Source organism: Cynara cardunculus, assembly GCF_001531365.2.
Source record: "Cynara cardunculus var. scolymus isolate 2C chromosome LG 9, CcrdV1, whole genome shotgun sequence".
Classification (NCBI taxonomy): domain Eukaryota; kingdom Viridiplantae; phylum Streptophyta; class Magnoliopsida; order Asterales; family Asteraceae; genus Cynara; species Cynara cardunculus.
The window spans coordinates 12,181,984-12,208,963 of NC_037536.1; the positions used below are offsets into that span (position 1 = coordinate 12,181,984).

The 26,980-nt window shown below is 36.2% G+C and overlaps 1 protein-coding gene across 2 annotated transcripts in view; it reads left to right on the forward strand.

Moving 5' to 3' along the window:
- Nucleotides 1-341: 341 nt before the first annotated feature.
- Nucleotides 342-26,980, forward strand: part of LOC112517895 (paladin) — a 37,156-nt gene continuing 10,517 nt past the window's right edge. For both annotated transcript variants that reach the window (XM_025125270.1, XM_025125272.1), the window contains exons 1-12: nt 342-833; nt 1,342-1,473; nt 4,242-4,313; nt 9,607-9,677; nt 9,757-9,856; nt 10,486-10,584; nt 13,115-13,241; nt 16,079-16,212; nt 16,301-16,360; nt 16,701-16,936; nt 23,249-23,675; nt 26,548-26,871. In XM_025125270.1, coding sequence (XP_024981038.1) covers nt 684-833; nt 1,342-1,473; nt 4,242-4,313; nt 9,607-9,677; nt 9,757-9,856; nt 10,486-10,584; nt 13,115-13,241; nt 16,079-16,212; nt 16,301-16,360; nt 16,701-16,936; nt 23,249-23,675; nt 26,548-26,871 — 1,932 coding nt within the window. In that variant the 5' untranslated portion in view covers nt 342-683. The remainder of the gene's footprint in view (nt 834-1,341; nt 1,474-4,241; nt 4,314-9,606; nt 9,678-9,756; nt 9,857-10,485; nt 10,585-13,114; nt 13,242-16,078; nt 16,213-16,300; nt 16,361-16,700; nt 16,937-23,248; nt 23,676-26,547; nt 26,872-26,980) is intronic.

The following is a 26,980-nucleotide window of genomic DNA, read 5'->3' on the forward strand; positions in this document are numbered from 1 at the left end:
AGTTATGGGATGAAATCGGATAGGGATGAAATTGTTTAGGGATGAACGGGTTTAAGAGTTTTAAGAGTTTAAGAGTTTTTAAGAGTTTTTAAGAGTTTTAGCCAAATACTTTATAATATAGTATAGATATAGATATAGATATAGACAGATTGTTATTTCCGTTATTTATTACACCTGGTATAATTTCTTGTTATTTTAAATAAAATAGAAATTAATTATGATTAATAGAACATGAAATAAATAAATGTAAAAGAAAATCAATTGGATTAACTCACTAATAAATCTCAAAGAAGTTTGCACATTAAAAATGCTCTTCCAGAAAAAATCTACACCACTAGCAAATTATCCATCCCAATTCGTTCTTTGTTTTCGTTGTTGTTACTACTGTCTGTCTGTGCCGTACCGCCGTCTATGAATCCCACCCTTCTTCTCTTTGCCTAAGTCTTCCATCTAATAGTTTGGTTTGCTAGTCTTCCATCGAATCCCTGAATGAATCCCAACTCACCATCTTTTCTTGTGGTAAATCAACTGTGGGGGTGATTCAAAGTAGTCGTTCAAGTGTATCTTACAGGTACCGATTTAGTATTACCAGTCTCAATTTTGAAGAAGGAACATCGTCATCATCGTCGGCATACTATATATACTTAGGTCAGATACTCGGATAGATAGGAATCGATCGGGCTATGTCAATACCCAAAGAGCCGGAGCAGGTGATGAAGCAAAGAGATGGATCCGTGCTTGGGAAAAAGACCATTCTCAAGAGCGACCATTTTCCCGGATGTCAGAACAAGCGATTGTCTCCCCAAATCGACGGTGCCCCAAATTATCGTCAGGTTTTTCTTACTTTTTTATTGTTTCTTCCTCTTTCTGAATATTTTCAGATGCACCCCTCTTTTCTTGGCGTTACAAGCAACGATCTTTTTAAATCTTTTAGTGCCTAATTTCTCGTTCCACACTTTATAGATGTAATGACACCGCCGTTTTGTTATTTAGACAACAAGAAAAGGATACCTATATGGGTATATTACTTACTGGAATCGTGCTGCAGATTTTGATGGTATTGCATATTATTTGTAGTGGCCTAGAAACAAATTGGTCTTTTTTTTTAAACAGAAATCATTTGGTCCTTTAGCATTGTATTTGTGCCCCACTATGCCTTTGGTTTTTAATTTCATAAATGAGTGATTAGTTTGACGAGTTCCCACTTGTTTATGCTATGTTTTTGCTTTTCTTCACTATTCTTGTAGTGTGTGTTTGTTGGAGGCTTTTCTGCCTTTCGTACATTATATTTTCCTTTATTGAACCATTGAATGGCTGGTTTTGCTGCATGAAAATTATCAGGCCGAATCATTGCATGTGCATGGTGTTGCGATCCCAACTATTGATGGGATTCGGAATGTTCTTACATATCTTGGGGCTCAAATGGATGGGAAGCAAGCAAATGTTCTTTGGATCAACCTTCGCGAGGAACCAGTATAGTGCTTCCCCTTCTTTACATCAATACTTTCTAAAAATTGGCAAACCTTCTTATCTTTTTATGCTTCCACAGGTTTATCACAATAACTCATTGACAGGTCTTGTTGTGTAGGCAACATGTAAGAAAAGATGTCCTAAATAATTACTCACACTATTTAAAATGTATTGTTATGGATGTTGGGGTGCTAGAGAACTTCCGTTGGCAGAGAGCAGAAGCATACAAGTTTTAAAACTAGTGTTATTTTCACATTGTCTACTTTCATACTTGGGATTAGAGGATTGGTTCAATATGCATAACATACATGTTGAAATAAATAATCAAAATGCATAACATACATGTTGAAATAAATAATGATCAATCTTATAAATAGTGAGCCAATCAAATATTTTTGTAACACTACCATTTATGGTTTTTTCTTTATATTTACTAATTTCCACATTTTATAAGAACCATAAAAGACTAAAATCTTCTCCTTAGATATATATTTTTATATATACACATGCGTACCTCCTTGAGAATAAGTTTAGCAAATGCTTTTATAATACTAAGTTAATTTAATTGTCGATGATGAATTATTGTTCTAAGAACTTATGAGTCATACTGGTCCCTAGACTAAATGTCTTCCCATGAAACTCACTTTATTTCATCATAGCCTGTAGCTAGAACTCCATTGCCATTGGCTAAGTACTAGTTGACTTCTTATAGTTGGTAGTTATAATATGCAGGTACTTACCTATCTAAGGAAAGAAGGTAGGTGCCAACCTTGAAAACATGTTGTGGATATGAATCTGAATAGAAAATAAAACCATGACTAGGAAAGAAAAGGATGCAAAAGACATGTTGAAAGAATCAAGTATAATAATAGGTTCATCAGTATAATTCTGTTGTTCCTTGCTATAGAAAGCTGAAAATTATCAACTTTAGGGATCATAACAGATCTGCAGATCGGAAGGGCCAAATGGGATTTGACAACCAACAAAGACCAAACTAAAGTTTTCGGTTACTGACTTCCTTCTTATATTTACAGTTCATAGAAATTGTAGTAACCAAATGGAATACAAAAGAGTACAATTAAAGAAACCTAAAAGGCCGTGTTAGTTGGGAAAGCCTAGAAGAATCAAGAGCATCATGTGTCCTCACTAACCGTTGAAAACTGATCAGCAAGGTATCAAAGATTTTTCCCCTATGTTAATTTGTAAAACGCTTATAACAATCTCAAAATATCACGATGAACGGATCAAGTCAATATATCTTAAGGAATCACATGTTGCTCAATTTCTGTAGTCTAATTAAAATGGCATGGGCGATTCAAAAATATAATGACATTCAATCTCATTAACTTTGTGCATACCTCCCATTTTCTCGAGTAATCCAAGACAATAGACGATGAGTACCAATGAATCATAATAGAAAATGAAAACAATGTGAAGGCAATAACCATTCACTACAATGATGCCGATTAATCATGAATAAATGATGAAGATCAATGATGACAATAATGCAATGATGCCTACACATTAAGAGGTGACAATTGTAGTAACGCGATTGTGAAGTTACTTTGACAACGATATTTACTTCACTAGATTTCATCAAAAGGTTAAACTTTTTCTTGAACAAGCCATGCTCAATAATTGCCAATTGAAAAATCAAAATAAGCTCATATAACCCATTGGAGAGTACACTGTACACATATGATGTATGGTGAAAGGAGCCACAATGGTTGCTTTGTCAAGCTTAGATTTCGTATTAGGGACATGGGTGTGGCCATTCAGTTCTTGTATCATATTAAAAGCAGTAAAATATTGACTCAACACCCATCCTATGTATCTAGCACTCATTCTTGTGAAAGGTGCACCTAAGCACATGCTTAGACATGAGAACCTCAAGGTGCAACTTTGAGGCCTTGCCTAGAATGAGGCCAACCTTGAGAAGGCATGTCCCTCATTCTCCAAGGTGCAAGATTTAGTCAAGCAAGGGAAAAGTCAATTGTGGGTATTTTATGAATATAATTATTCTTAGTTGGCCTTTTCAAGTTTAAATGAGTTTTAGACCATTAACTACTTTTAACTAATATACTACACAAAAGAGAAATATCGAAAAATGAACCTTGAGGGCATTCACTTTACTTCAGGATGGCCTTTTTGTCTTTGACCTTCACTTCAGTTCTTTTCTAATGAAATTGCTTACGGGCTTGAAATTATGGAATGGAATTGATGGATATGATGTTGGTAATGCTAAGTGATGATTTGGTAGTTGATGGTAATTTGATGCCTGAATGATTTATGTTGTTGATGTTAATATGTATGTATACATCTCTAAATGACCCAATATGTATATAGACTTGGGATCACGTGAGACCAGCCTGCTTTCGTGAGACCCGTGAGACCATCTTTTTACACTTGAAACTTCACAGCAAAATGCTGTGAAGGTAACCTTCAGAGTGTTTTTGCTGTGAAGGTTCGACTTTTTTAAACCTTCACAGTGTTTTTGCTGTGAAGTTTCAAGTGTAAAAATGTGGTCTCACGGGTCTCACGAAAACAACCTGGTCTCACGTGAACCCAACCCTGTGTATATATGTATAAATATCTACATATAGACATGCACAATGTTTTGATTTGTGCGTATGATATGTAGATATCTATAAATATGTATATACCTATACATATGTGTGCGTGCCTTGCGTTTTCCTTGGTCCTAGGGTGATCTTTGTGTCTTGGTGCACCTTCTGCATTATATAACATTGCTAAAAAAATTATTGAAACAGGTGGTTTATATTAATGGACGGCCATTTGTCTTGCGTGAGGTTGAGAGACCCTTCTCCAATCTTGAATACACGGTGTGCTTATTCTCTCTCTCTTTTTCTACTCAAACCACAATGCTTTGTTGTCCTTTTGGCTTCATATATTAGATTGATTATGTGTTTGCTTTGAACTTCAGTTTGTACCTGTTATAACCATGTGTCTCGTAATTGGTTGCTCTTCTTAAAACCACTTTGTCACCCCGTTAAAGATTATTTTGAACAAAACTAACTTCTTGTTGCCACTTTTTTAAGACTATTATTTTATGAGTACTGAAACATTGTCATGTACACCATCTGCCATTGAACTATGTGGTGAATCACACTTTTGCCGTTCATGACCGACTTAAATCTAGAGCAAAAAGATCTGAACATCAACAATTAAGTTATGCATAAAGAGATGGTAAAACCCTTGATTAGTCTACCAATCCTTTTTGGGTCTATCATTATTCATCATTACTTCAAGTTACAATAATTAAGAAAGATGATATTTCTTCAAGGGAACCGCCAATTGCTAACCTCAAAACAATTGACAGTGAAACTACATCTCCATTGGTCGCAAAAGCAACAAGTCATGACCCTAGTAAACCTCCAACTTTTGTTATCAGGTCTTCTCTTGGCTTTTAAAGGCAATCAGTTGCATCTTTAGTTGCTTTTTCTATCACCTCTTAAAAGCCCTATCGACTCCAATCTGAACAACGTTTTGGAAACCTCCCAAAAGGGACAACTCTTGTTGTTGTCTATCAGGAGAAAACCAACATCACTTTGTATGAATAATTGATGGACTTGACAATAAGAATAGAAAGTTTCACATGGCAATCATATTATATAATGTGGTAAGAAGTTTTTGATTAAATCGAGACCTAATTGGTTAAATCAAATCTAAACAAATGGCTATCATCAAGACTACCAAATAACTAGCTAATTAACAAGATTTATATATTATTAATAGATCCACACAACAATTAACGCTATTTCGATATCTGTTTAATTGAACAGAGTAAATTGGATTGCGCACTAACTTGTAGTATTTTGAAAACTTTTCAACACTTGGAAACATGGTATATGAGAACACCCTGGGAAATGATATTAGGGTGTGTTTTGAGAGAAGTTTAAGGATGATAGAAAATTGAACAAAATATCTAGGGTTTGTTCATTTATCTCGGTGTTTTTTTTATAACAATAATAATGTGATACCATATCTGTATGTTGGTCTCCTTGAATGTTGAAGAGGATGAATAGTTTCCTTTTAATATTCAGGAGACAAGAGGAAGATGTTTGATTCTATTTGGTGTTCTTGAGATTTATTGTTTCATATTTAAGTTTGAGGAGGATGATAGGAAAATCACCATTTCCCCTTCTAAAAATGGTCAAGTTCCTGGTACGTGACCAACTTAATGGTTTTTAAATGGAGCCATTAAGTTGGGTTGCTGAAAATTACCAATTACTTGATTACAGAGAAAACAAAATTCGAAAGTAGGCTTATTACCAAATAAAGAGGAAATTTTTTAAAAAGAGCTATGGAGCGAAGGGTACGAAATAAATCATATTGATTAAAAGCGCTATGTGAAATATTCGGCTTTTCCCACTTCCTTGAACTATAAGTATACAAAAAAGAATCGCTTTTTGTAATACCTATGCTATAATTGGAGCTTATGACATTGTATTGTACTCGGTCTTAAAAGTAAAAAAATAGCAATGATAAAGAAATAGTTTGATAAAAAAAAGTGACTTTGCGGTTGTTGAATTGCAGACAAATTATAGGATGGTAATGGGATTGGGTTATGAATTTTGTCTCGACTTGTCACAATATTCTTACTAATCACATTGTTCACTGGCAGATGGTGTGCTTTACTAGAAGTCCTATAATTATCCCATTAAATACTAAAAAGTTTATATTGTGTTGATTGTTTAATGTCCTGAACCTAAGTATATTGAAAAAGTAAGTCGAAGTTCTAGAATATGCTGATAACATCGTTCAAAAATGCGGCTTAACTTGTCACAAAGATATGTAATTGTTACTTTGTTAGTAGTTGATATTTGTTGAACATGCCAATTATTTAACGCTCCCAACACATACCCTTCTTGTTTTTGTTTTTATTACCAAATAACACAAAAAACAAATGTTTTAAATAAGAAAAACTTGGATGTCCTAGTCTAAAGTGCCATAAATAAATCTTGTTACCAAATCAGAAGTGGTGTTGAAGCAAGAAGTCTTCTTGGTAGCTGTATTTGAGTGTGTTCTCTCATCTAGTATGTAGAATCCATCACACTAGTAGCATGTCCAATCATCCTACCCGAGAAATGCAATTGGAAGAAGAGAACAGGGCACAACAATTGAGGTCAACAACGAATTCATGAATAGAGATGAAATTACAGGAGAGTTTTGAAACATGTAGGACACTGGAAAGAATGAAGTCCGGTGATATTTTTATTTCATTAACTCTTGCTATTGCAGAAAAAGTGCCTTCAACGATTCACACCTTTTTATTTCCTGCACGAGGCTTAAAGAATAGAAAAGAGTTGAACAAGAAGTCATGTGATCAGATTCTTCTGAATCAATGATCCAAGCTGATGTATTTTGTAAGCACATGAAAAGATGAATGGGTATTTTTACCAAATGGCATATAGCCACAAGATGGGTTAGCAGAAGAAGACATAGTCTGGTTTTAAGCAATTTTAGGAGCTGCTCAATCTGATCCTTTGTAAATTGAGGCTGCCCTGGTTGGCTTTGAGTGTCTTGAGTCATTTCAGTTGTGGTGTGAAGGGCTCTATGAGAACTTGGTCATCCGGCCTATAGGCTTGCCATAAAGCTCCCAACATTTGTCTTGAGTATGCCATAACCTCTTGCAATGGTCATATAGGTTTTTTTTTTATCACTCCCTTGTTTCTTGCCACAAATAAGTAGGGTTGCTGTTTCCCCAACATCAACAGATTGGATCCTATTCATCATCACTTATCTTTGGCTTTCTTCAAGTCTTACTTCTGAAAAAACTTCTTGAATGGATGAAAGAGGCTTTAGGCAGGAACTTTATCGAGATTTGGGTGAACTCCAGCCAGGAACATGAACACACAATCATTCTCCTACACATCATTGCGGCATTGATCTGACTCTTGCCATAATGTTACCATCTCGTTGTAGTAAGAGGTAACACCACAGATGTGTTTTAATTTCAAAGATTTGGGAAGGGTTCTTGAAGTCCAACTATGTGGCCAAAGCAGAATCCTACCCTTCCTTGGTTGTTTTCATGAACATATATGGCTTGGCAATGCACATGCATCATACTATGCTCTCCTTAGAGCAACTCTTTTCAAAAAGTCTCACTCAAATGGTGAAATGGTTGGGGAGAGCAAAGGTTCCTTTTTTGAGGATGATTGGACTGAAGTCGTAACAAGGTAGCCGTTACCGGAAGGTGCGGCTGGATCTTTACTGAGTGCGACATTGGATCTATTCATTTTTTAACCTTCTGGGGAGGTCCGTTTGATATCCAAAAATTGCTGAAACCAACACTTTTGATGTTATTTGACGTACAAATTTTGACTGCTACGTAGTATCGACAATAGGTGTTGAATTGAGTAGCCACACGGTTACTAAAGAGTTTTTAGAACACCATTTACAATATCCTAGATCAGAAGAGGCCGGGTTTTGATGTTTCCTCGGTCAAGAAGGTCAACTTACCTCGACCATCAATGGCGAGTTTCACATATTGCGACCATTCAAGATGGTTTTTTACATTCAAAAAATGCACAGTGATTTGCATCGATGATCGAGAGTAGTCAAGTACTGACATGACAGTGGAGGTATTTAGTTCGGACTCCGACATATTGAGCTCCGGCTATTGATTGATTATCACCGACAAATAAGCAGCAGCTGTTGATTAAAAGAAAAACACCTTCAGAGCTCTGACACCATGAAATTTTCACAGTAATTCTGTTGTAATTCATTGAAAAACAAAAGGAGTGACATCCATTTTCTTCTCTCCACCTCCTCATCTTACAGGGCCATCCATGCTTCAACATGCATCCTAAATTAATAAAAGACAAAAGTTATTTAAGAATCTATTGGGAGGCATTGTATCACTTTTGTTTGTGAACCTCTTGCTGATTCCCTTGCTTGTCAATTCCCATGTAGTTCAAATTGTTACATAAACTTTGTCTATTCTTCTAAGGGCATAAAGCTTTCATTTGGAACTTCAGACTCTTTATATTTTAATATCTTATTTAAATCACCCGAAGCTTAATACTGATATTAGGTCTCTCATCTGCTAGGCTAAACTTATAGATGAACTCGTTATTTACATGGTATTAAGAGTTGTGGTTTCACAAGGCCTTAAGTTAAGCTTCAACTTGCTCTGATGGAACCATGTACCACATAATGCATTTTGTTCTGTGGTATATCTATACTATATTATAAAGCATTTGACAAAAACTCTTAATCTATACTATAGTATAGATAAAGCATTTGACAAAAACTCTTAAAAACCACTTTTTATGCATAAAGTACTATTTATTAATGCATGTTACTTAAAACTCAAAACTCTTAAAAACCACATTTTATCCATAAAGTACTGTTTATTAATGCATGTTACTTAAAACTACAAAAACTCTTAAAAACCACTTTTTATGCATAAAGTACTGTTTATTAATGCATGTTACTTAAAACTCAAAACTCTTAAAAACCACTTTTTATGCATAAAGTATTGTTTATTAACGCATGTTACTTAAAACTACAAAACTCTTAAAAACCACTTTTTATGCATAAAATACTGTTTATTAATGCATGTTACTTAAAACTCAAGATTACAAGTAGATTGTGCGTAAGTACAACTTATTAAAGCTTTATATCTGAATTCGTATAACTGACTGCAGATAAACATAATCAAATATAGGATAAACATCTCATTTTAAATATAAAAAATATAATTAGGATAATCATTGAATTCTAACAGAATACTTAAGTATTAATATTATAAAATGTTATATTAATAAACCAAAAATAAATTATTTCATTATTAAACCTAAATTAAATTATAATAAAAAAAATTACATAAAAATGAGAACTTTTAAATAATTGATTTGATATTAACATTGATATATATATATTTTTAAATTTTTATGACATTTTCAAAGTTATATTTTATCCAACAATAAAATCATTATTGCTTTCTTAAAAACACATAAAATCGTATTATAACATCGACAGAGACAAAGAATAAAATAGAACATTAATATCGAGATGTATCTCGCTGCATTACGCGAGTACCCTTCTAGTGCTCAATAATGCATGTCCAAGGCTCTAGATTTTGTATCTAAACTCTCATGTTATGAATAGGGCATCAATAGGGCAAGAGTAGAGCAAATGGAAGATCGGTTGAGGGAAGACATATTGCTAGAAGCTGCAAGGTATTCTTTTTTACATATTTTTGTGTATAACCATTTCTCTTCGTTAGTCATCATATTATCTCAATGCGCTACTAAACAGATATGGAAATAAGATCCTAGTAACCGATGAACTGCCAGATGGTCAGATGGTGGACCAGTGGGAGCCAGTTACACCCGAATCTGTGAAAACACCACTGCAGGTACATAGATGCTACTTTTTCTGTATAGAAGCAAATGGTCTTTTGAACGTTCAAAAAGGTGCGTCATGGCGTCTGCCATGGCTCAATATGGTGCAAGACGCGTCTCCGCCGTTACGAAAAGACCTATAGCGTTCCTGTAAGGTGTGGCTCACGCCATGGCGCCTTAAGACATGCCAAGGCATGACATGGTGTGCGTTTGGCGTGACTTTTTTTAGTTTTTTTAGCTTTCACATTTTTAACTGTAGATTTTACATTTCTATAGATTTATCTAATCACATCACTCACTTCATGGACTCACAATTAAAACAAAGTTGTAAAATTACCCTTCTAAGTTATATTATAAATATTTAATCAAAAACTATTTTTATAATAATATATATAATTTTTCTTCTTCTATATGAATATAAATTTTTTAATATCATTATCTGATTGAAAAATATATAGAAAACATATATGTATATATAATTCTATATATGACATACAAATTTGCCGCCTTATGTCACGCTTTGAAAAATGCCGCGTCCTCGCCGTGGCGTGTAAGGCTTAAGGCTTGACCTCGCTGCCACGCCACGCCTCATAGCCGTTTTGAACATTGCTTATATCTATTTGTATTTTTTTCTCCACTGTAGGTGTATTTGGAGCTGCAAACAAGGCAGTTCCTTGTCGACTATGAACGCATCCCAGTAACAGATGAAAAATCACCCAAAGAACAGGATTTTGATATATTGGTGAGTTCTGTTTTCCGTTTCAGGTTTTGGCTTTAACCTTCTTCCCTTGTGTATTGTTCTCTATTAGCGACTCTTTTACAATTTATGGATTTTATTTATAACCAAGATATCTATATTGGGTTCTGCGTTGGAGATTTTAGATGAAAAGAATTCTCAATCTACCATGGCCTTTTGCATTTTTTTGGCAGTATATAAGGTCATATGCTTGTTAGCTAGGCTTAACCTGAATGATCTAGGTTGATTAAGCTCTTGGTGCTTGCAGTTGAGCCTAAGCTGGGTTTCAGTCAACGGCAAGTTGGCCATGTTCATTCATTGGTTGCAAGGCTCAGTTCGGGTTAACCAACATGTTTGTCAACCTTGGAACATGAACTCACAATAGTGATATGATGCTCTGTTTCATGACAATCTTGTCCATCAAATAATGTGTGGGGGACCTAGAAGCAGTTATTGTCCAAATTATGGAAGCAACATCCTTTGTCATTGTTGTATACCCAACATGTTATACTTGATAGAATTGTGCATTAGCAAGAGAGTTATAAGGTACAACCAAACAAAAACTAGTGCACCCAAAAGTTTTTTGCAACTCGCAAGGTTATAAAAGAACATATTTCTGAGCTGCAGGATAGATCTGATGATACAAATATTTCTGAAAATAGATAAAAGGTCTTGGCTGGAGTAATTGATTATAACTCAGTTTTGGATACCCTGATGAAAGCCCAATGCTTCTAGTTATGTTGAGTGGTTGTTACCAGTAGAGTGGAGCCTTGAAGGGACATGACTGGATCTATGACCCTCCATCATGCCATCAGCGGTTATTTTGATGGCTTTTTTCAATGACATGAAATTGAATGTCATGTCAGCAGCTATGAAATGTAAGACTTTGAAAAAGCTATTGAAACATCTCCAGGCATTGTACTCCATGAAGTCCACTCTGTCACATGCCTGTGTTATCGCTCAAACATATTTTGAACTACACATATGTTCATGCTTATGTTATGGCTCAAGCATACTTCAAATTAAACATGACAACTCTTCTGTAATAGGATACATCATATGCTATAGTAACTCTTGATTGACATTCATGTCCAGCTTGAAAAGTGGCAAATATAGCCATATTATGTGTTGCATTATAAGGTCCAATTGCTGTTTTTTTTCTGTATTCTTGATTTATCGACTAGGTAGTCTGGTTGGTTTTTTGCGCCTAGTTTTGGTTCTCAACTCAGGATCTAACTTTCGATTCACTCGTAGGATCCGGAGATTCTAGCCAATTGAAAGGATTTCTGATCAAGGGTGAACAATAATCTTATAAAACTTTTACTTTCATTTTAACTAATTAGATTCCGCTAATAGGTTCACTCAATAGGGAAAGAAAAACCAATGAGCTTTTGTTCTTAATTGAATGAGTCAATCATTCACTTTGGTATCTTATTGAACAAAAATGGTGATATTGTTCCTCCATTGATCAAGAATTTCAATTTTTGGCCCAATAGTAGGTAGAACTTATTAGATACCACATTTTATTGATACGAGTGTTCTATATTGATAAATGTTTATTTTGAAACCATCTGTATATTAACATAGTGGTAGAAAGAGTACCAACTGCAAAGTAAGAAACATTATAATTATAATACAGATGTATTAGGGTTTACACGGTTATTGTTTTGGTGCATGGCCCATCATTGAGTCTACTTATTGAGAGTTTTCATCAACAATCACTTAATTAAAACCCAATTTTTTAGCAACCGTGTGAAAAGTGATTTCCTAAATGGAGCAAGATGCGAAAGACTGTGCACTTGTAGATAGCTTAACATATATATATATATATATGTGTGTGTGTGTGTGTGTGTTAATATATTCAAAATCCTTTTATGTTAGTGCTATGTAAAAGAAGGTGAAGCGAAGATTATGTGGAACCATACGAAGTTAAAAGATGGGTTCTGGTTTTATATTCGTAAGGTATCAGATGAGTTGTGGAAGGAAGTGAATAGTGAAATTTTAATTTAATGAAAAGGATTTTTCTTTAAGCAATCAAAACCCAATTATATCCACAATCATATGAGAAGCAATTTCCTAGGTGGCGACATGGCGCAGATGCAGAAGAAGTCTTTGCTTTTAGATAGGTTAATGTATATATGAACTCCTTTTATATTAGTGCTTTATAAAAGACGTTGAAAGCAGATATTATAATTTATAAAAAGACCATACCATAGTAAGAAATGGGTTGTTGTCTTGTATTTTATCAAATCTAGTTGTTTCATAAAACAAGAGAATGCAAATCCTATTTAAATTTACAAGATTTCTCTTGAACACTTGCTAGTATACAAGTGCCCTCAATCTCATTGTGTAGGAGTTGACTCGTACAAGACAGTTTCTAAATTCGATGGTGGTAGTTTCAGCATGATTATCTGGAGGGAGATGCTATAATTAGCAGCAGTTACACCACAAGCATGGCACTTATTTCATTTAATGAAAATGAATCTGCATATATGTAATCTGCTCCTTATATGGTTTCTGCTTTCATTTTTTGTAGGTTGATCGAATTTCCAAAGCTGATGTGAAGACAGAGATCATCTTCAATTGTCAAATGGGGCGTGGACGTACTACCACAGGGATGGTGATTGCTACATTGATCTATTTCAACCTAATAGGAGCTTCTGGTAGTTTTTTCTTGTTATCAGCCTCGGTTTCAGATACATTCTATCGTATCATGCTCGTATAATTTTATGGTCTGGCACTTCCTGGGTATTTCTGTAGGTTAATCTCCAACTTAGGGACACTGAAGTTTTGTAGTAGTCCTGGAGGCAATTGGATGGAGCGAATACTTTCAATCCCACTTTGTTTCTTTCAATTCTATTCTATTCATTTCTTTCTTTTTGTTACTATTATTATTATTATTTTAAGCATTAGTATTACTGTACTGCTACTAGTATTATTAATTTTTTTGGATTGGGCATGTTTGTTGTGGATTGTAACTTCTGAATTCTTGAGTCTATACTTGGGATTATACGAGCAAAATATATTATTTATCTTTTCAATTGACTCTTGTGGGGAGTTCATCATGATCTGTGTGTTACAAGATCAATAATGCCAAGAAAGAATTGGAAATATGAAATTAGATAACACATAAAAGTATGCAGCCGGTTTAGATAATATAGCTGTAAGTTAGAATAATATAGCTACAGATAAGGTACACTATTTTCTTATACTTTTAGATTAGTTTCGTATCAATAAGAAACAAAGTACGCATTTAAACTCTATCTTGTAGTTTTGTCATTAAACTAGACAATATGCTGTTTTCTCAAAATTACATGGTATCATAGCTTAATTACGATTAAGCGAACCCTAACCCTCTTTGCCATTCTCATAAAACCCAGAGATCCCATTGTTGCCGCTACTGATCCACAGAATAATTGTTTCGTTGTCATTGGTTGATGATTTAGTGCTGTCGCTTCTGCTTCAATCTTGTTGCCATCACCTGTTGGTGCTGATTGAATCGATTTTGTGGCTTATGATAGCGTACCTCAGGATGTGATTTGGAGGAGCCTGGAGGAGAGAAGAGTACCATGGAGGCATGATAGGGCAATACAAGATATGTGCATGCAAACAAGACTTTGTGTGAGGACCCCGATAGGCATCACAAAGTGTTTCCTGATGGAGATAGGGATGCACCAGGGGTTGCAATTAAGCCCATTCCTCTTTGATGTGAACCTAGATGAGATTTCTCGTGGGATTCAAGAGGTGTCCTGTGGTGCATGCTATTTGTCGATGACATCACACCAGTAGTCAAGACGAAAAGAGAGGTACACATCAAATTGGAGCAGTGGGAAGTGGAGGGTGGCAGTGGAAACCAAGACTTGTGCATAGCTGTTCTAAGACCGAGTACCTATGATGCAATATCTGCAGGGAGTGTAGTAAAAGTGGGTAGGAGTCAACATTGAGGAACAATGGATGCTCCCAAAAACTGTTTCAAATATATGGAATGCATGATTCAAGGTGGTTGAACTAGATGGTTTATAATGATTATTGTTGACAAAAAGGTTCTGAAGGGAAAATTCTACATGGTGACCATCAGACCTACTTCGTTGTATCAGTTTAAGTGTTGGCCACTAAGGGGCATGAGAAGGAGCTGGAAGTTGTAGAAATGAGGATGCTGAGGTGGACATGTGGTCAGACCATGTTGGAAAGGATACTGAACGGGGTTCTAGGGTTGGGCTAGGAGTTGCGCCTATCACGGATAAATATAGAGAGAGGGAAAACTGCCATGGTTTGGACACTTTAGTAGGAGACAGATGTCTGCATCAGTGAGGGTCGAGAACATAATGGTTGAGGGGATGAGGACGTGGGATGATTTTTTTTCTGTAGGGGCTAGGGTAGCAGAGTTCATGATCAACTTGGATAGCTACTGACTAGGGAGGATCAGAGAGCCGACAAATAGGGTAGCAATGCCATTACTACTAGGAGGGATAGAGGGAGGGGATCTCTTGACATCATGTACTCTGTTTTAAGTTGTTTAGTCTTTTCATACTTGGCTTTATTGTCCTTGCTTGTGCTAACCTTTTTTTCTCACATATGTTAGTAGTACTACCGCCTTTATTGTTTATCGTCCTTGTTGCTTGCTTGCGCACACCCTTTCTACTCTTATCTTCCTTTGTTGTTTGCTATCCAGTTTGTTTTCAAAATCGTCAAAACTTTCAAGTTTGTTGACACGCTCTTCCGAAATCCTTTCACAAGCCCGTGGGGGGGGGGGGTCTTACACAGAAACAAAAAGACAAGGTCTGCATACATCCTACCCCAACCTCCGAGTGGGATATACTGGGTACCTTTGATTTACCTGTCATTGAGTTACAGGGGGGATAGGTCAACAGTTCATTATTGAACTGTCATGCCATTAACATCATGTGATCTATAGATTTAGTTTCTAATTGCAGTTTTGTGTTCAGTTCTTCAGTTTATTGGTTTTGTACAGATTTGGAGAGAGGGGACGCTAATGTCTATTGATTTGCATGCTATATTCATTTTCCATTATGTTGATCATTAAAGTTGGTCTAAATTTCTTGGTATAAATAGTTTTACTTCCTAAACTACAAGAGGAAAGAAGATGTTTGTCTCATGTCATTGTATATGTAGGACATGAACATCAAGTTGCTAGGCTTTTTGGTATAAGTGAAAAATTGAATTGCACATGTTCCTAAAGCACGAACAGCCACTTGTTAGAACTTTTTCACCATCATTTTTGGTTTGAACACTGGGTCACTGGTTAGGCTGGTTTTCTAATACCTCATCTTTACTTGCTCTCTGTTTCTTTTTATTCATCCATGCGAGTCATGTCAAAATATATTAGTGTCATTAATAGAGATTCATCCTTCTGAAGTTGTTTCTTTGCTTTTGTCCAGTTTTTCACTCCTCCCTTTCTAGCATAATGTTTGTTTACATCAACAAAAATTGTTGCATCTCTCAATGTACTTCATATTTTTCTTTTGTATCTTATTGTTAGGCATCCCAAGGACAAACTCAATTGGAAAAGTTTCTGTATGTGGCTCAAATGCAAGTGACAACATGCTAAACACAGAGGAGGCACTTCGTAGAGGGGAATATACTGTCATAAGAAGCTTGATCCGGGTGTTAGAGGTATGCTGATGAAGGTTTTGCTTATAGCTTGGCCAAATTTTTTTCTAGACAAGTCATGAATAATTTCTTCATGTTGACATGCCTTTAGGGTGGTGTTGAAGGCAAAAGACAAGTGGACAAAGTAATTGATAAGTGTGCCTCCATGCAGGTTTTTCTCCTCTCCCTGATCTCTTTGGCATACTTTAACTTTATTTTTGTCAAGTTTATTTCAGAAAACTTTTGTGATAGGTAAAAGCTTCTTATTGCTAGTTGTCTTGTTAGCAACTTAGCATTAAAAGAAGTTTTTGGAGAAGCGATGCTCAGGACTAGGTACATGGTTATGGTCCATTAATTAAGTTGTTAATTGATGTACTTAGTTGTGGGCCTGCAGTCTGATTATATCTTCCAGTAGTTCCATTGCAACGATTTGAGGCTTGTAACTCTTAATTCTAACAGTTGGTTCTTGACTATTATGAACTCTCAAGTGTGCATTGTCGGTTGTGTTACAGAACTTACGTGAAGCTATTGCTACATATCGAAATAGTATTTTGCGTCAACCCGATGAGATGAAGAGGGAGGCATTGCTTTCTTTTTTCGTTGAGTACCTGGAAAGATATTACTATCTTATATGCTTTGCTGTGTATCTCCATATAGAGAGAGCAGTGCATCATCTTAGATCTCCTGGCCATTTCAATTTTTATGATTGGATGAAAGCAAGGCCTGAGCTGTATACCATAATTCGCAGGTAATAATTCATGACTATGTAATTGGCTGTTCAAGTTTGTCCTGTCATATAAAACTGGCTCGAGTCATATGTTTCTAAATTACAGTTTCTTATGAATATAGTATGCTTATATTGTTCTCTCTACATCACATCTTTAACATACTTTTTTCATTCATCTCTACTAGACATGACTCAAATTGTCCACCAAACTAGCTGCTGAATTTTAGTTAGCAATACCCTTGGGATATGATCATCAAATTAAAAGACATTCGTGAAATTGCATATAAAACCTGTTAGATCTTGATCCGATCTGATCCAATACCATAGTACTATCTTACCAACCAAGTTTTTTATAATTTTATGATTTATATATTTAATAATTAGAGGAGGTTTCAAATACAAACCATGTAATTCTTACAAACCATACAAACCAATCTTAACCGTCCATCTATCCTAATAAATACATGGTTCCGTAAATATCTCGATTGTTTCCGAATCTAAAGCCATGATCATAATGAACGAACTCTATTATCTTCTATAAATATCTCAATCATAATGAATGAATCATAATCATTGTCCATAAATATCTCGATTGTTTCCTAATATAAGCGTTGGTTATGGTTTGCATGGTTTGAATTGAAACCTTCTCTTAATAATCATTATATATGTTAAGTAATTATTATTTTAATTTTGAGCAAATTACAAAAAATCGTTCCTTTGGTTTCATGGTTTTAAAAATCGTTTGAGGCGTATGCCTCAAGAGGCGGCCCAAAAATGCACCTAAGGCGGCTCCTCTTGGACCCTAGACGAGGCTTACGCCTTGGCTTAGTGAGGCGGTTCGGTTCGGCATGAGGCAATGTCGAGGCATAGGCCTTAGATGATCTGCTTTCATAACAATTTTCTTTGGATTTTTTATAAACTTTATGGCAGTAGTAATACTTCTCTTTATATTGTCTTCTTTTCATTTGATAAAACTAAAAGTCAAAGCCCAATGGCCCCAATGAGTACTTGTAATATTTTAAAACCCAAAAAGCAAGTTGATGCGTAGGTGGATGGGTAAAAAGAGGGATAAGACTAGGGTGAGATTAACAATCTGATTAGATCAAGGATAAAGTACTTAAACACCACCAAGATTAACGAAATTGGCGAAGGTTGATGTTACTAGTGATAAAGCAACACCACCGCACTAGCAACAATCAAGAATCGACTCCTTTTGTGTATGAACACTCAAAACAGCTTCACAAGCTATTGTAACTCATTATTCAAAATAAAGATGCCTTCCTGCTACAACTTGGAACCGCAGATATAGGGCTGGAAGATTAAAATAAACATAACTCTTGAAAAATGAGAAGGCTAAAGAAAGACCAAAAGTTGGAAAGCAATTAAAGGACTATTAATGAAGCATTAATGAGAAAAAAACTTAATCTCCTTTGGGCTGCCAACAAATTATACTCCTCCCTTTAATTGTTCGAACCCAAAATAAGAGTCTGAATCAAACCCAAGGTGAGCTGGAGACATAAAATGGGCTGCTCTTGTACCGGCTGAAAATAACATGGATGCCTCTGTATCAACCTCATCTGGTTGGGAAGGATTTGCCCTCAAATCTTCCAATGGACCATCTTCAAGATAAGGAGAAAGATCTCCAACATTGGAAGTTGTTGATATGTTTGTTGTATTCCCAGGTAACTCTAGTTTGTAGGCATTATCTCCAATCCTTGCCAACACCTTATATGGTCCATCTCCTCTTGCCATTAGCTTGTTCTTCCTTTTTAAAGGAAATTTTTCCTTCCTTTAAGTGCAACCACATGAGATCTCCAGCTTCAAAGAGAGCCTTCTTGCGATGCTTGTTGGCCTTTTTCTTGTACAAGTTGTTGACATGTTCAATCTTTACTTTGACTTGTTCATGAATCTTTTGCATTTCTTTGGCTCGAGTTGATGCCTCAAAGTGAACTTCACTACCCTTAGGCAGTTGTATCAGATCAATAGGGGTGAGAGGATTCACTCCATAGTTCACTTCAAATGGTGTGCATCCAATAGCATAAGTTGGAGATCGGTTATAAGCAAACTCATCAAAAGAAAGTTTAACATCCCAATCTTTCAAGGACTTGCTCACCATACTTCTTAGCAAGGTTGTGAGTGTTCGATTAGTTACCTCCGTCTGTCCATCCGTTTGCGGATGATAGGGAGTGTTGAACAATAACTTGGTGCCCAATAACTTCCACAATGATTTCCAAAATTAACTCATGAACCTGACATCTTTGTTAGAAACTATGGTTTTAGGGACTCCATGAAGATGTACAATTTCTTTAAAAAATAAATCAGCAACATGAATGGCATCATCTGTTTTGTGACACGGAAAAAAGTGTCATTTTGGAGAAACGATCCACCACAACCATTATAGCATTTTTTCCACGTTGAGTACGAGGCAAAGCCACAATGAAATCCATAGAAATATCTTCCTATTGTTGAGAAGGAACACTTAATGGAGTATACAAGCTTTGATGAAACTGGCTTTTAGCTTGATGACATGTTGCACACCTAGCAATAAGAGCAGTAACATCACTTTCCATGTGTGGCCAGTAGAAATGTTCTTGTAATACACCAAGGGTTTTGTTGATGCTAGAATGACCAGCCAATCCTCCTTCATGGGCCTCTCTAATTAGTAGCTCCCTTATGGATCCTCTTAGGAATGCGAAGTTTGTTGTTCTTGAAAAGAAACCCGTCTTGTATGAAATGAGAGCCACAAGCTCGTTCTTTGCATTCTTGAATAACTTTAGAAAAATCCGGATCATTTAGGTACAATTCTTTAATGAAAGTAAAGCCTAGCACTCTTGCCCCAAGAATAGTAAGCATGACATATCTCCTTGAAAGGGAATCTGCAACAATGTTAGAATTCCCTGTTTTATACTTTGAAACAAAGATAAATGATCGGAGAAATTCTACCCATTTTGCATGTCTTGGATTTAACTTGTTTTGGCCGTTTATATGCTTCAAGGCTTGATGATCAGAATGTAGAACAAACTGTTTTGGCCTCAAGTAATGACTCTAATGATCTAGGGCACGTACAATAGCATAGAACTCCTTGTCATACGTATTATAGTTCTTCTTTGATTCATTCAATTTCTCGCTGAAATAGGCTATAGGGTGTTTATTCAAGACAGCCCCTATGCCAACTACGCTTGCATCACATTCAACCTCAAACAAGTGGTTGAAATCTGGAAGGGACAAGATAGGCGATGTGCACAAACACTCTAATTTTCTCAAATGCATTCTGGGCAGATTGAGTCCATTCGAAAGAGCCTTGTTTGATACATTCAGTGAGAGGTGCAATAATAGTGCTGAAATTCTTGACAAACCTCCTGTAAAACGAAGCAAGGCCATGGAAACTCCTTACTTCTATTGCACTCGAAGGTATTGGCCATGATTTGATTGCTGCCACCTTTGATTTATCCGTCGAAATTCCATCTTCAGATACAACATAACCAAGAAAGATCACTTTTAGAGGAAAAATTCACACTTCTCCAACTTCCCATAGAGTTTCTGGCTTCTCAACACTTCAAATACTCTTCTCAAATGTTGAGTATGTTCTTCTGCACCTTTGCTGTACACAAGTATATCATCAAAGTATACAACGACGAAATCACCAAGAAAAGGTGTAAGAACCTCATTCATCAACCTCATAAAAGTACTAGGAGCATTGTGAAGTCCACATGGCATTCCCAAGCATTCATACAACCCACCTTTTGTTTTGAATGCCTTCACGCATTCTGATCTGGTGGTACCCACTCCGAAGATCAATTTTCGAGAACAAATTGGCACCATGAAGTTCGTCAAGCATATCATCCAACCTCGGAATAGGATAGCGATATTTGACCGTGATATTATCGATGGCTCTACTATCAACACATATTCTCATGGTCCTATCTTTTTTTTGGGACCAACAAAGCTTGAAGAGAGCAAGGACTCACGCTTTCACGTACGTAACCACGGTCAATGAGTTCTTGGACTTGACGTTGTAGTTCTCGAGTCTTTTCTGGATCACATAGGTAGGATGGTTTGTTAGGAAGGGTGCTCCTGGAATTAGATTGATATGATGCTCAATACCTCTAAGTGAAGGTAATTCAGGAGGTAAATCAGAAGGAAAAACGTCTTTAAACTCTTCTAAAAGCGGACGGACAACAACATGCAAAGGAGTTTCATCATCATTGAACCTGTTTCCCACCGGTAGCAAAATATAAACAAGTTTACCTTTGCAAATAGCTCTCTCTATTCGTGCTTCATTCATAGATAAACTTTTCTCAGCTATAGTAACCAGCCTTGGTTCTTTTTGTTTTTGCAGTAGGGTAGATGGTAGCGGTTCGAGGATTACCTTCTTATTATTCATGACAAAAGAGTAGGTGTTTTGATAACCATCATGCAAAACTTGTCTATCATATTGCCAAGGTCTTCCAAGCAACGTATGACATGCATCTATAGGTGTAACATCAAAAAGAACCTGATCTTGATAAGACTTACCAATAGAAAATGAGAGTAGGCCTGTTTGGTTACTTTCATGTTAGATCCCTGATTTAGCCATTGAAGCTTGTATGGATTTGGGTGAGATGAGGTCCGAATGCTAAGTTTATTGATAAGGTTTGTGGATGCAACATTCATACAGCTACCACTATCAATAATAAGGCTACATACCTTCCCCTTGATCGTGCACCTTGAGTGGAATATCTGCTCCCTTTGCTCGTCATTAGGATCCCCCTCTTTTGCATAGAGGACTCTTCGTATCACTAGAAGCTCTCCTTCATCAGGTTTAACCCTTTCTTCAAAGTAACATTCCTCATCATAGATTGGCATCTCGTCTTCTCCTTCTTCTACAATGTGAACCTCTTCAACCTCTCTCAAAATCATGACTCTCCAGTTTGGACATCCAGCTTGAAAGTGTCCTAAACCCTGACATTTGAAGCACTTCTTTTTCAGTACATCAGTAGGACCTCTACCCTTGTCTTGCTTTGAGTTTTCACCTTTTGGTGGGTTTTCTTTATAGAAAGGATTCTGGAATGAACTCTATACTTTGAAAATGGCTTGGGAGTTGCCTTTTCGGCCTTCTTATTCTTAGCACACTTCTCAATCTTAGAAGCTAACTTGCAAACCTCCTCAATTTCGTTGAAATTGTTCGTTTTGGAAATTTCGAGGAAATGTTGTTGGAGTAAAGGATCGTCAAGAAGGGCGTTCTTTTTAGATAGAGATTTATAGAAAAATGTTCCATTCATACAAAAAAAGTCGGGGTGCTCAGCAACAGTCATACAAGTGGGGAATGTTGGGTTGATTTCATTTAAAACGCAAAGTAGAATCCTTCTCATTTGGATGATGGGGGATGAGCTTCATCGTCGAGAGGGCAACCAACTCCAATTCTTTTACTATTAACATCTTAGAAGATTTTACAAGCATCCATCTCGTTTGTATTTTGGATGTATTGAGTATCATCCATGATCCATATGTATAGATATCACCATCTACATCCATAAAGCCGTATGCTTTAGCTTTAATGGATGCGTCATTTCCTACGTGGATTTACACCAATAGAAACCATAAATTTCATACCGGATGATTATGAATTACTTTTATTCAATAGAATAGTAAATAAAAGTGACGAGGAACGCATTTTTGTTATGCAACTAATACTAGTGTATGGACAGCTATCTCTCGAGCACAGTTTTAGGTTTCGGCCTCAGATCGAGAAATAGGTTTGATTGTCCATCTTTTTGAAATGAAAAATGGAATATAAAAGAAAATACAAATAAATGAACTAGTGGTTCTAATGCCAGTGATTCTGTTTGCATAACTTCAATACAGTGGGATAATCTGAAATTTCATCATTTACATTGTTTGGTCTGACTTATCTAAGTTTTAGATTGAAAAAATAAAGATAGAATATCCACCTAGCATCTAGATGGTCATATATATAGGAGAAAGAATAAATGAAAACCCTAAAAATGTTAAAAACCAGTCCAATGTTTTGTTTCACGTATGAAACAATACATGTGAGACGTATATTGTTGTTTCATACATAAAGCATGCATGATTGTTTCACATATGAAGCAAAACATGTAAATACCTTTCGTATATGAAAGACACACACACTCGAGAACAAAAGATGTGATACACCTTGAATCCTAGCTTAAAATGAAACTCATTGAATGGTTGGATTGGTTTTCATGGGTTGTAATATTTGAGTGGCTTTCACTTGATTTACCCCCTATGTATATATACATCACATTTCCATGTTTGCATATATGACATTTCATGTCCTGAAATGTGCTTGTCTGTTGCTTGCTGTTGCAGGTTGTTGAGGAGGGACCCAATGGGTGCACTTGGTTATGCAAATCTAAAACCGTTGAACAAAATAACCAAATCTGTCGATGGTCACCCTTGTGAGATGGGCATAGTTGCTGTCTCAAGGACTGGGGAGGTGTTGGGAAGTCAAACTGTTCTTAAAAGTGATCACTGTCCTGGCTGTCAACAATCTAATTTGCCTGAGAGAGTAGAGGGAGCACCCAATTTTAGAGAAATTCCGGGTTTCCCAGTTTATGGTGTTGCAAACCCAACTGTCGAAGGAATTCAGTCTGTTATTCAAAGGATATGCAGCTCTAAAGATGGAAGGCCAGTCTTTTGGCACAACATGAGAGAAGAACCTGTTATCTACATTAATGGAAAACCCTTTGTGCTTCGCGAGGTTGAAAGACCTTACAAGAACATGCTGGAGTATACGGTACTTATCTCTCTTATAAATTTGTATAATTTGTTAGGACACAATGTTTTGAGCTTTGTTGTTGAGCTCCAATCAGATCTTGCTGTTCGTGTATTATCTAGAGTGATATATCAAGTTTTAACTCCGTGCCATTGTGATATATGTGACAAATTCTAGAAATATTAATTAAAATAATAATGACATTATTCTAAAGTGCTTACCAATTCCATTGGCTGTACCATCTTCTTGGTCCGTGGATGACCCTTTTTTCTTGTTCATGGCATAAGAAACTTAGGGTTGAATGGTCTTCCTGCACATACAAATGCATGTCATTTCAACTCATGGGCTAGTTTATGGCTAGTAACTTCAGTCAGATAATGCCCACAATTACTTCGTTACATACTCACATGTATATGATCTAGCTACTAGTCTGTATACCTTAGCTATTGCATGAGTAAAGAAACACGTCACTTCTACATGGCTACAATATATATTTTATGACAAGACTTGTTCCTCTGTGGAACTACCCTTCACCTGACGGAGTGGAAGAAGGAAGGGGATTTTGGGACGTGGAAAAGGATTCAGTAACTTCAAAAGAATTGAACGAGGAGCCGTATAAGGTGAAAATCTCTTGAACGAATATATTTCTATGGAAAAATGGAGCATCTGCAAATCTTTTACAAAATTTGCATAACAGATGTTTAGAATCAATCAAGTATCAACTGTCCCCTTATTCTGTTCTGCTGTGGAAAATTCGGGTTAGTTATATCAGTATTTTGATGTTGCATCGAAACATAAAAATGTTGACAAATCTCGGTAACAGTGAACTTGGTAAATGAAATGATTGAATTATTGAAAAATGAGATTATTCAGTACTAACTGCTATCTACATTCCACGAAATTTGTGCATCACAAATAGGAGCAATAAAAAGACTCTCGATCCCATACGAAGAAAACATTGAATTAACAGAAATGGCTATATCAGAATCAGAATCGGCTAAATTGGAGCAATCCTTACGAATAGGATGCCCCATTGCATTGCAAAATTTAGATGTAGCCAATGACCCAACCAGAGGCATAACTGTAGAACCTTTGCTTATCCCTATGGTCTCATATATCTGTCTGTCCATAACTACTAGTAACAGCTTGTATTTGCACCTTGTAATGAAGGGATAATCTCTCTCAACACGTTCTCGTTGTGCATTGAATTTGAATCAGTATGTGATTTGCCCTGCTGTCCTGGTAAACTCAAGCTGCATAAACTCCATCATGTATCCTGATCAACAACTGTCACCATTCAAAAAAGAAACATATGCATAGCTCGAGATTTTGAGTGTGCTCCTAGTGAGAACTGCTAGTTTTTTTTACCTACCCTGATACTAAAGACCACCATACTGCTAGACAATTCTTTGTCCAGAGATTTTAATTGATTTGCATCAGGAAATCACAATACAGTAGCAGTAGCACATGTCTTGTGTCTGGTGTCAGGCCAAGAACTGCAAAATATCCTAATACAATTTTTTGTATAAAGACCATGATAGGGATTTTTCTAGTATCCCATTTGTATAATTACATAGATATAATTGGGACACGGTTTGATATCAGACGGAATACCTAACCGCCTTCTCAAACTTGCAATGTCTCTGTAAGGTGAATCTGATTCAAACCCTACCGAGGGGATGTATGGAACTTGAATCCACCACACTCTGATGAACTAATATTAGCTATGGGTAGGATAGGATATGATCTGTTAATCCTTCTAGTGAGTTCATTTAACCATGTTGAAGTAGTAGAGATGTCTTCTCTCAGTTCCTCCATCAACTATCTGATTTTAATTATGATCTGATCCAAGCTTTTGCTAGATTGGAAGTTGGTTCAAACCATAAACACGTCATCATGTACACCCCTAAGTAAAGTGCGAGTTTTCAGTGTTTGACATAAAAGTTATTCTGATTATCTTTTATCATGATATAATCACTTGACAGAAGAATGGGTGTTGGAAGTTAACCAATTGACAATCCTTCCTTCTCTTCTGAGACAGGGAATGCAACTGAAAGATCTTTCTCTTGTCACTTCAAGTTTATCTAGGGCAGTACTGGTCCGTGCTAATGAAATCGTTTCACTTAATCAAGTTTTGATGACCCCGAGGGATGTTAAAGATATATGAAAGGTCCAAGGTTTCATGTTCTATGATCTTCTACAGATTTCTCAAATCCTAAAGGACATTTGCTGAATTTCAATGGATAATTGACCTATCAAGGCATTGTTATTTTGTAGGAACCTGCGTTTGGAATTTCAGGAATTAGTATTAAGCAGGGTATACCATGTAGGAAAGCACCAAATAAATTAGAGGAATCGGTGGGTGGTCAGCTTTATGGTTGATGTGTTAGTTTGTTGATGACCCTATATCTTATAGCAAATTATAACTGTCAGATCAATTTTTGGCAGGTGTTAATGTGTTAGTTTGTTGATGACCCATATCTTATAACACATTGTACAATTTGCATTCTTTTGTGACACATCATGCAGTTTGCATCATTGATAGGGCAAATGTAAAGGTACCATGGAACTTACCAAAATTTCTTTTTGTAGAAGAAGCATGTGAGTTAATGCATGTTCTCTCTCATCATGTTCTCTCTTCAAGAAAGGAAAAATGGTATGTTTGGTGGTAAGTTTGATGGTTATCCCATGATTTTATTCTTTTCTTTAACTAATCATGATGTGTTTCTGAGATACATACACCAGTGAATGAAAGAAGGGTTGAGACGATGGGGAATTGATAATTTATCTTCCAGTATTTAATGTTTAAGCATCTCTCTGTGTGTGTTTATGCATTTACCTGTTCAGTCACTTTGTCACCATGGTGAATCTGATATTAAATTGTTGCATGTAGGGAATTGACCGTGAAAGAGTAGAGAGGATGGAAGCCCGACTAAAAGAAGATATTCTTCGAGAATCTGAACGTTACGAAGGTGACATTATGGTTATTCACGAAACTGAAGATGGAGAAATATTTGATGCTTGGGAGCATGTAAGCTTTGATGTGGTCCAGACCCCACTAGAGGTTTTCAGATCCTTAGAGGCTGATGGCTTCCCCATCAAGTATGCCCGTGTACCTATCACTGATGGCAAAGCTCCCAAAAGTTCAGATTTTGACACACTGGCTCTGAATATTTCATCTGCATCTAAGGATACAGCATTTGTATTTAATTGCCAGGTATCTACCTTTAAGTGAAATTAAGTTGCTTTGTCATCATACATGACCCAGATATGTTGGAGCTTATATGTGCCCGTTATGAAGCAGTCTTTTTATCTTTATTCTCCTC